Source organism: Pygoscelis adeliae, unplaced genomic scaffold (genome assembly GCF_000699105.1).
Source record: "Pygoscelis adeliae isolate BGI_AS28 unplaced genomic scaffold, ASM69910v1 Scaffold659, whole genome shotgun sequence".
In the NCBI taxonomy this organism is placed as follows: Eukaryota; Metazoa; Chordata; class Aves; order Sphenisciformes; family Spheniscidae; genus Pygoscelis; species Pygoscelis adeliae.
In genome coordinates this window covers 7,932-18,795 of record NW_008825546.1, presented here as the reverse complement: position 1 = coordinate 18,795, position 10,864 = coordinate 7,932, and the positions used below count along the sequence as shown (strand labels likewise).

General features: G+C 54.3%; 1 protein-coding gene across 1 annotated transcript in view; it reads left to right on the top strand.

The window, feature by feature from the left end:
• The first annotated feature begins 549 nt into the window (after positions 1 to 549).
• The window catches only part of ZMAT5 (zinc finger, matrin-type 5), a 13,032-nt gene continuing 2,717 nt past the window's right edge, over positions 550 to 10,864 (top strand). The window contains exons 1-4 of the mRNA XM_009332029.1: positions 550 to 773; positions 2,523 to 2,585; positions 2,816 to 2,896; positions 9,512 to 9,623. Coding sequence (XP_009330304.1) covers positions 647 to 773; positions 2,523 to 2,585; positions 2,816 to 2,896; positions 9,512 to 9,623 — 383 coding nt within the window. The 5' untranslated portion in view covers positions 550 to 646. The remainder of the gene's footprint in view (positions 774 to 2,522; positions 2,586 to 2,815; positions 2,897 to 9,511; positions 9,624 to 10,864) is intronic.

Below are 10,864 nucleotides of genomic sequence, written 5' to 3'. Positions count from 1 at the left end.
AACGAAATGTTATGTCCTTCCGTGTTTGTAATGCAGCTTCCCACTTGCAGTACAGGTGAGGTCGGCTTTTTTTTTTTTTTCCCCATCTTTGAGGAGCTGCTGACTTTCTTCCTTACCTTGTAGAGACGGACATGGGGGAATTGCCTTCCTCTTGCATGGCAGCTTGTGGAGGTTGTCTGGGGTTAAAGTCCTGGGGCCCCGGGTGGAGTCTGTGGCATGGACCTCTAGCTCCTCCTGTTTGCACATCGGATGGTTTCTGCTGCACCTTCCCTGGTGCAGGTGGTGGCTGGGGGTGGCTGGCTCCCTGGGACCCCTGCTTTGTGTGATCTGAACTCCAGCACGCTCAGGGAAGGAGAATTCTTTCAGCAGAGACATTGTTGCTTTGGGTAACGGTAAGAAATGCAGATCCGAGCCTGCTCTCCTGTGTACGTGCAGCAGATGCTGCCTCACCAGTCTCTGATGGACAAGAGTATGTACTATTGGGTCTCACCTCTTTCTCTGTCTGCCAACCCTAAATGATTTGAGTCCTTCTCCTTTGGAAGCAGGCGCTGTAAATCTCGGTTCCTCCATGGCCAGGGCAGGCACGGCTGGGCGCTGAGGGCTGATGGTTGCCAGGCCACACTGACGCTGCTCTGCTGGAAGAGAGATGGGGAAAAGATACTTCTGTGACTACTGCGACAGGTCCTTTCAGGACAACCTTCACAACAGGAAGAAACACCTCAATGGAGTGCAGCATCTCAGGGCTAAGAGAGTCTGGTACGACTTATTCCGAGGTGGGTACTACCAAGTGTCTGCCACTCCCTTTCTGGGACCGGGGAGGTGATGGATGAGGTCGGGGGGAGGGGAAATAGATAAAATAAATCAGCACTGATGATTTATATTCAGACTGTCTGTGCCAGTAAACTGTGGACTTGATACTGTTGCTGTCAAGCGGTCTCAGGGGCAAAACCCTCATGTGTCTGGATGTGGGAAGGGGAAACTGTAGATGTCAGCTGGGACTTGAGATGAGGTGGAAGAGATAGGGAGGTTATTTCTGAGCACAGGAGTTGCAGATAAAACTCTCTTGGCATCACGGGTAAATCTGAGACAGGAGACCTGAGAACAAAGTGAGTTATAGTTTCTGAAGGTGAGTTAGGTGCCTTCTGCAAACCAGAGTTGATCTCTGACGTGTGAGGAGCGAGGAATATAGGTGTGTATGTGCGTTGATGGAGAAAGCGGGCTGGAAGGCAGGCTGTACACACGTGTTGTGTGCACGGGCGGGGAGCTGGCAGCAGTTCTCTGCACTGGGCGGAGATGTTGGTTCTGAGGGCGGCCGCAGGAGAGGCTGAGGATGCGACTGCTTGACTGGCGATCCCAGAAGGGTGAGGGGGCTGGGGAAGCAGCTCAAAGCACGGTACGCTCAAACCTATCTTAGCCAAGGCGGGGAGCAGAGGAGGAGGGCTAGATGCGTCGGGGCTTTGGCAGAGGAGGGGAATGGAGTTCTGGGGCTGGAGGCTGTGTCAGGATGTGCTGGCGGGAAGCCCTGTGTCCTTTGTCTGTTTCACAGGGCTGTCCTCCCCCAGCTCAGCGCTCTGACCTGGCTCACCACCCAGTTACCCGTACCAGCCCGAGGAATATGGTGGGAATGTGTGTCCAGGGTCCTGAGAGCAGGACTGTGTATTTTGGCAGCAGCAAAGACTTAGTTTTGGGTTAAGCTGATTGTGAAACCGTTGCCTGTGTGTTCCTCTGCTTCCTTCTGGTTCTTCAGGATCAGGAGTTTCAGGCTGTGTTTGTCTCCTGGCTAGATAGGCAAGGAATACACTGCGGAGCTCTGGGTGGCTCTGCTGTCCGCTTAACCCTACATGGAAGTTGGAAAGGCTCTCGAGAGTGGAGGACCAACAGCCCCAGCCCGGCACAGTTCTAGCTGGGTTAGTGATGCAGATTACCTAGCACTTTTCTTCTCACCGGGCTGCAACCCTTGATTTCCCTCCGATTGATAAAATTCCTCATCCCATCCCTGATTAGGGCGTTCATCTCCTCCTGTCTCCAGACTCTGTGGCCTGGCATCAGCCAGTGCAAGTTCGTACAGTCTATGGGAACTGCTGTGTCTTTGGGGCTCGCTTTCCCCAGGACGTCTCCGGGAGGTGAAGGACCGTTTCAGTGGTGTCCACTGGAGACTCGGCACAGGGTTCTGTGCGGCCTCGCACAGAGCTTTTCCAAGAGCTCTGTGAGTCTGCCTGGTCTTTCTCTGCTGCACAGAAGTGCTGCAGAGTCCTACTTTTCTGTCATGCTTCTTTTCCCCTACTGGCATGGGGAGAAAGCATGAAGCAGAAAGCAAAGAAGGTGATATTTGCAAGCCAGTGAAAAGCTGAAGCCAGGGGTACAAATAGGGACTGTTAACTGTCAATTTATCTGTGCCTTAAGTTCACAGTTGTCATGTAAAATGGCTTCCCACTAGGCAACTGACCTCTTTGGGACCATGATACGACGGGGTATTGCTGTGCAAGAGAACTTTACCCTGTTTTGTCCTTTGTCTCCCCTAGATGCTGCCGCTATCCTGCAAGAGGAGCAAACAAAGAAACCTTGTCGGAAGTTTCTGCAAACAGGTGAGTTCTTCTGAGGTAGAAATAATTGTCTGAGCTCCGGCAGCTCCTCCGTGAGCCAGCCCAAGGCTGTTCTGGAGAGCCCTGGTATGTCTGTTTGTCTCGGAGGGAGTGAAGGGCTTGGGCCTGTGTGTCTGGCATGCACGTGTAATGGATCTTGGGTTTGCATGCACACTTACAAGGGAGGACCTTGTCTGTGCGGCTCTCACGGAGCTCTGTGGCTTTTGTTCCAGGACAGTGTGATTTTGGGTCCAACTGCAGATTTTCCCACATGACAGAGCAGGACCTGGAGAAGCTGAGTGCCCAGGTTCAAGGTGAGTCCTTGAACAAGAAAATGCCCAGGGGTCTCTGAGGAGGGGGAGTTGCTGCAGGGAGTGTGGGCTGCAAAGGGGCGCGTGTGGGGTCGTGCGGCGAGAGCCTGCGGTCCAGTGCTGCCTGTACACAGCAAGCCGAGCGTGGATCCCTCCCGCCTGCCTCCCAGTGCTATGTGAGCCTGTAGCGTGGCTGTAAGCGCTGCAGTTTTTCATATGCTTTCTGCTCTTGATCTGCTGGCACAGGCACAAACCTAGAGTTGAGCAATGCTGTTACTACTTAGCAGCAAGCATCTGAAGCAGAGAGTGGGCTTTCTGAGCCCTTGGGGTTTTGTTCAGTCAGGGAATAAAAACTGTCAGCAGCAGAGGGCACTGGTACATCGCTTCCCCTTAAATTTATAGATCTGATTTCCCCCCACCTCTCTGCTATTACCAGGGAGCTGCTGCTTCCACTCCTGGGAAGAGCTAGCCTGCTGTCAGTTGGGTTGTCCTGAGGAGAGGACATGGGGTCCTGGATCCAGAAATGGCCTCTGCTCACGTGGCTCTGGGTGGAACTGAAGGTCAGGCGGAGGATGAATGGCAGCTGCTCCCCTGCTCCGAGTCCTCAGAGCACTTTTGAACTTTTTCATTCTGGGAGTACCACCTCCTTGCCCTGGAAGGGGTGGCAGCTCTGTTTTCTCTATAGGATTCATTACCTTGGTGGTTAGAGAAAACGTGAGGCGTTGGTGAGAACTTACGGAATGGTTGAGGTCTCCACTGGAGATCGTCTAGTCCCAACCACCTCGCTCAAAGCAGGGTAAACTACAGCAGGTTGCTCAGGACCGCGGCCAGTTGTGTTTTGGATATCTCCAAGGCTGGAGACTCTACAGTCTCTGTGGGCAACCTGTTCCACGTTTGCAATAAAAATGTGTTGGTTTTTTTTTAATATTTAAATGGAAATTCCTGTGTTTTGGTTTGTGCCCATTGTCTCTTGCCTTTGCTGGATTCCACCCAGTATGTCCCTGTCTCTGTGGTACTGGGGAGCCCAGCGCTGGACACAGCACCCAGACGTGGCCTCACCAGTGCAGAGCAGAGAGGAAGGATCCCTTCCTCGACCTGCTGGCAGTGCTTTTCCTAATGCAGCCCAACTACTTCTGAGCGAATCTTGTGCCCACACTGCTAGCTGAAGCCAACTGTTGTTTTGCCAATAGACTGGCAAAAACAGGCTTAAGTGTTGAAACTGTGTCTGTGTGTGTGCGTGCATGCATACATGAGAGATCTGGGGGGCGCGTGGGGTAGAGACTCTCTCCTGGCCTTCTGAGGGATCAGATTTGGGGAGGCTGGGCTCTGGTGAACCTGGGGGAGCAGGAGGAAGGCAGGCACTACAGAGCTATTCCAGTTCTCGCCGTTGCTGAGTCAGTCTGCGAGTCCCCGAGGCGACTCTGTGAATCAATCGCTGAACACCGCTGGCAGTCAATAAAACCCATCTCGTCGGGCTGCGCGGGAGACGGAGCGCTCCAGCCAGCCCTTCTCGGAGCGGCACTGCCGGGCTGGCAGCCGCGCTCCTCTTCCCCGCTGCTAGCCCAGAACCTCTCCCTGACGCTTCTCTGCTGCGGGGTTTAAGTGCTGGGCTCCCGGGAGGTGGCATAAGATGTCAGCCTATTTGCAGGAACCTGTAGCATTTCCAGTCACCGAAGGCTGTTTATTGCAGGGGGAGTGAAAGCTCTTCGGAGCAGAGCGGAGCTGCAGGGGAAGGCTGGCAAGCTCCTCTGCGCTTGGGCAGGTTTCGTTGCCAATTACACTTGTTATTGAATATTGACTTCTGTCAAATGGGTCTGGTGTAAGTGGAGAACTGGCTAGTGAGAGAGCTGATTCCTGGGAGATTACTTGGAAACCTTGCATTTGTATTACCAAGTCAAACATTTAATTAAACAATTAGACTTCAAGGAGCGATGGCCAGGGGATGGCAGGGTGCCTTGTCCTTGGCTGTGCTGCTCTAACACGAATGCCTGGTTGTAGAGTTAAATCCTGCTCATCTCTCTCGCCGTGTTGCTCCATGGAAATCCCGTCTGAGCCGAGCGAGCAGGCTGAGCGTCACACAGACCTCTAAATCTGATCAGTTGAGCCCGCGGGGAGCTTGGAGGGATTTGGTGGAGGGAAGAGCTCAGCAGGACGTGGTAGAGAAGAGGTGCAGCCCATAACATGGTAGACTGGATGGAAGGAACAGCTGCAAAAACCAAGCCACTGTTCGGTGTGTCACGGGGACATTTCACCACTCCTTAGGCTACTGAAGGTGTCTCAGGTGGCGAGGCTTAGGGCAGAGTTTAAGGCAAGCTTGTGGGATGGCAGGTCGGACTGCAGGTTGCATTAGTCACACAGGAGACCTGATCCTTGTAGCATGTCCGTCGGGCGCCGCCGTCAGTAATGTCCCTGTGTGCATTAGCACCTAGTCCCGGTGTTTCTGTGCTACGAGGCACCGCAGGCCACAGCCAGTGAGAGGATACAGTGCAGGTTAGAGCAGTGGTCTGGATCAGGCTGCCTCTCACTGAATTGTCAGTGTCCTCAGAGATTTCCCGTCTGAACCCGCAGCGTCTGGGAGATTTTGACAGGCTCGCAGCCTGGGGTGGTCGGGGATTTGAGACGAGCTGAGAGCCTGGGAGCTCCAGAGCCCTCTCACCGTTTTGTGCAGAGCCTTGTGTGACCGTGCTGGAGGTGACCATGCTCTGCCTCTGGTGGGGTAAAAGTGGACGGTCTCTTGGTGGGTCCGCAGTGCTGCTTAACTCCGCTTTCCTCAGCTCTGGTGCATGGGTGTAGAAGCAGAGGAGCTGTCAGACTGCGTTGAACCCGTCTCTCCCCTTGTCCAGGGGCAGATGCTTCAGGAAAAGGTGCAAAGAAATCCTGTAGTGAAGTGGTGTAGCCCACTAACCCTTGTTCAGGGGTGGGCTTGCATCCTGAACCACAGCAAAGCCTTTTCTGACTTTTTTTAACACTGCTAAACCGTGTCGGCACTTTCTTTGTCACGTAAATATTGAACCTGTCCCTGAATCCCTGTTAAGTGTTTGGTGTTGGTAGTTCTGTGTCAGTGAGCTCCCCTTGCTAATGATGCATTTTTATTACAGCCAAAGGAAACATTACATTATTCTTCACATTTGGCCTTTTTAATGCAGGGAATCCTCCCTGTTGTTTGTGTTAGTCTTGTGGGTTAAGCAGGAAAATTTCTGGATGATTCGCTGTTCTATAACAGCTTAGAGCGTGTCCTAGTTTGGCTTCAGCACTTCTGCACCCCATAGAATATAGTCATCAAGAAGCAACAGTTTCCACCTTCAGGAGGGAGGGAGGCATATTCCCAGCTGTTACCGCATCAAAGCGTTAGCCTTCTGCATCTGCTGCATCATTCATCAGCGAGACACTTCCAGGCTGTCATTTTAAGTACAGTCATGTCAGGAAAAGTCACCGTCAAATTGCCATCTTGTTGCTTAAAGTTATTGGCTCCCCGCTAATCTGCGTCACTTCTGCTGGAGCATTGACACAACCCAGCCTCTGCGGTGAGCTCCGGCTAGCCGGAGCTGCGAGGGGAGAGTAAGGGCACAGCTGGGTGAGCGTTTGCAATATATCCGTGCGATTGAAAGAATATGAGTGACCCTGCTGGGGGTGGCTGTAGTCAACCAGTTTTAACTTAGCGATGGGCAGGAGAAGGAGCGCTCTCGCAGCCGGCTGCCACTTCTTGGCTGCGGGGCGGTAACTTCTTAAGCTGCTCATATCGCAGGGCCTCATCGACCTCATCTCTCAGCCGCAGCCTGCCGCTGTTCGTGTGCTCTGGAGGAGTTTGGGCTGTCACATCTTCCGGCCCAGGGAGGGAGCTGAAGGATTACATGTAAATCTCTTTGCTGGGTGACCTGCTCGGTACCGGTGGTTTCATCTTGCATACAGCGGTGCCTTGTTTGGGAAGAAAACTCATGCTATAAGTTGCGTGGGGAGAGAAGATAAATCTGGACTCCCACTCTGGCATCATTAGGGAGGCACTTCATGACTACAGATGCTCTTTTAATTGGCTGTAATTAGACTTTGAAGCAAACACCCCAGTGAGAAGGAGGGGGGGAAGCACCTTCACACCTGTCTTGCCGCTGCAGTCTGGCTGGCTGCACGATCACGTATGAGGAGTAAGGGCTGGTAATTGTGTTTCAGAGTTACATCTCGGAATACCTGTCGACATTCAGGGGGTATTTCCAATCTCATGGTGGCTCTGGTGGTCCCTGGATGGAACGTGTGTGCTTCAGAGGAAGATGAGACGAAAGATTTGCCTTTTTGATGGGCATGTGTCAAGGTGGACGGAGCCAGACAGTTGCCCGTACCTGCTGCCTCACTTCTCAGCTTGAGGGCTGGAGTGCTTTGGAGCAGTAACTCGTGGAGCTGCGTGAATGGGGAGCCAGCTGGATGTCTTTCTTGTCGGGGGTCTTCCCCCGCCAGCCAGTGAGTTTTTCTGGACGAGACAGTGCGTTGTGGCTGCTCGAGCCTGTGGGCTCCCACCAGTTCCTGGTGTGGCGCTTTGGGGCAGTGGCCTTGGGGCTCCCTGCTCTAAACAGAGAGGCTTTGGCAGTTTTTGGTCTGTTCTGTGTTGGGGCTTGGAGTGGGATGGAAAGGAAATTTCGGTGGTAGGCAGAGGTGGGAGAGGTTTCTCCCTGTGTTTTTCTTCCCTGCCTCATCGAAACCTCTCACAACCACTGCTTGTCCCCTTGCTGAGGTGGGATGTGCCCAGGCGCTCACTAGATGGAGGAACCTGGAACAAAGGGAAATAAAGTGGCCGTGGCCAATGTTGCTGGAAAAGCCTAACCTGGGAGCTGAATTCAGATAATCCTGAGTCTGAGCGGTGCCCAGCTCACCAGACTGAGCTTCTTGCCTCCCCAGTGCCCTCACCTGGCCAGGCTGTTGGGTTGACCCCAAATAGCTCTGATGGGCCTTTGCTCCTTGGGAGCAACTGTAGGAGACTTGAACAGTCCCGTCTCCAACCATATCCTTATCGCTGGGGTGCAGAGCAGCACCTCGACATCAGGACCACAGCAGGCTTTCTTTGTGGTGGCAGTGAGTACCTCGTCACCCCTCCCAGCAGCAGCAGATGAAAGGGCTGGATGACAAATTATCCATCTCCGGCTGCTCATTGTGTAGCGCATTTCTGCCATCCTTATTAATATTCAACAGGCAGATGAATAATTGGTTGCCACCACTAGGATGAAGTGATCCTTCACTCTGCCCAAGCAATATTAATTTCACACCCTGTCTGGAAACGTATAATATTTTCCTTAAACGTGTGACATATGGCGGGTAGGTGTGGAGGAGGCTCCTGGTGGGCACGGCTGCAGGTGGCTGCCGCCGGGGTGGGACCGCTGGCGGGTTGATCTCTAAATGGGATCAGGGTTCCCCTCAAAGCGCTTGTCCCCGGGGGGCTTGATGAGCGGGGCAAAAGGGAATGACACACAGCTGCCTCAGCTTCCTTTTCATTAATATCAGTGTTTGTTTTTCAAAGTATCACATTCCCTTCTCTGTTAGGTGGGAACTTTCCACTAGGCTGGAGATCTAATAGCTCTGAGCATCTCCTCAGCCCGCTCTGCCTGATGTGCTGTCAGGAGCATGACTGTGTCCTTCGTGTCAAGGACTCGTGCTAGACCCTGTTCTCTGCTAGCATCCCTTCCTGCTTTGCCACCGGTGCCGAGCGGGGACCGGGGAGCTTTGCTAACTGGGCAGCTGCGGATTTCTGCCCAGTGGGAGGGACTGGTGAGTGCTGGGCTGCCCCACTGGCCCTGCGCCCTTCTGCCCGGAGAGGACGGTGCTGCAGGATGGGGTGCCTGCGGGCATCTGCCCCACGCAACCCCCCTGGGGTGACGGAGGGATCGAAAGCTTGAAAGGACCTCAGGCTGCCCTGTCTCTTGGTAGACAGCAGAGGTTTCCTACCGGTTTCCCTGCTCGTTCCTAACTTGCATGAGAAAATGCAGGAACTTGTTCCCCTCCCTCCCTCCCTCCCTCCCTCCCTCTGCCATGCTCTGCTCTGATTTTGCACTTAGGCTGAGCAGGGCTGGGCGACAGCCTCCCACCCTGTCTCTGCAGGGGCTGGGGATGCATCACGCAGCGTGCGCCTTAAACAGACCTGACAGCATCTCTGAAATCCCGTCTCCTGGTTGTACGCGCGCTCTGAACCTTTCAGACTCTCGCGGCCTGCCAAACCTGCATCGATCTGGACAGACATCCCTGTCACTCCCACCTAACTGGGCAGAGGTGGCAAAGTCCCTCCTGCCAGTTGGAGGGACACGTCTTTGGAAACGGCCCAGGGCCAGCAGAGGCTGTTTCAGGCGAGGATGAGGACGATCTACCCCAGGGGGAGATGTCAGACTCCCCTCAGTTAAGTGCCCGAACTGCCACCGTGCTGGCTGGCTTAGTTCTTGTTCCCAGCTCCGGCTGGCTGGAGCTGTCACCAGTGAGGAGGCCAAGCATCAGATGGCAGGTGGACAGTGGAGGAGGAGGAGGGGCCGCCACAGGCAGATTGCAAACTCTCCACCATAAGAACCTATGCAGGGTAATGAGCAGTGGGTTTAATGGAGTGAAAAGACTGCAGCGCGAGTGTCTGATAGCCCTCTCTCTCTCAACCAGGGGAGCAGAGGTCGAAGGAGCTGCGGCAGGAGGGAGCAGATGTCCCGCCTGGCACCATTGAGGACTGGCTGGAGAAGAGAGCAAAGAGACTGAGCGCGGCTCAGAGTAACAGGTACTGGTGGCCGGGGAGCACCCCGTGTGAGGGCTGGCTGCGGCTTCTGGCCCGCACGATGCAGAGGGGGGATCCCACAAGATGGGTTTGAGTGGGATAGGAGAAGGCGCGGGTGATCAGAGGTCCCAACTCGATGGGAGCCCCTGAGCTATCATTTAACACTCGGCCTGCCAGCGCTGCGCGCCTGCTCTTAGCACACGCTACAGACACGCGTATGGATCCAGTCTTGCGTGCCCGCATCAGAGATGCGTGCACGTGTCTCCCCATGTGCCCGGGGGACAAGCCAGGCCTTGCTGCCTGTGGCTGCTTCCCTGGGGAACAAGCAGAGGGTACTCTTGCGCTCTCTGCAGAGTTCACAGACGTGCCTGGAAGGACAGTGCCACTGCGGTGCTGAGTTATTAATGCCCGGAGTTCAGTGGCAGGAGCCGGGTCTCATCTGTTGACAGCTTCCCCATCCTCCGCCTGGCCTGTCTGCACATCTCTGCCAGTGAGAGGGTGGAATTAGCTCCTCCTCGCGGCATTCATTCAGATTCGGGTGCCTGCCGGTGCCTGCTGTTTCCTTGCTCACCTGACTGTGCCGCAGGCTTAATTGGATGACATTTGGGCAGGTGCCAAATCTCTCTTCTGTTCTTTTTCTGTTTGCTCCTGTCCTCTCTGTGTTTGGTCTGGGCAGGATCTTCCTTCTGGTGCTTGTCTGGGCTTGTTGCTTTCTGTTCGCTCCATGCATCAGCTTGGCTGCCCTCGGCCTTGCAGCGGTGCTCACTGACAGCTGTAACCTTCCTACCCCCCCGTACACTTCACTTGCCCCATTTTGCTTGTCCTGCCCGTGAATCCCTTGATCTTGGGGTAGATCATACCTTACAGAAGATAGCCGTCGCTATACGGCTGTATCAGAGGAATTTCCAGACCTTCATAGCTACTTGGTCCCTGCTGCCTCCAAAGATGCACAGGACCTGGGATTTCTAGGGTTGTTGCTTTCTACCCAGCCTCTCTGTCCCTGCAGGCTCAGAAACCATCTACTACAGGAACCAAACACCAGCTATTGAAAGCTTCTCTTCCTCTATCTGGCCTTGCTGATGCCTGTCCCCATCGTTTCTCTTCTCCCCTTGTGCTCTCCAGCCCCAGCATTGCCCTTCTGAGCAACCGTGTGTTTTGCTTTGTCTGCCAGAGAAGTTGTTTTGCATTGCCAGGGAAGAGGGCCTGTTTTAGGCAGGTCCCTGTGCTCCTGGCGCCTGGGGAGG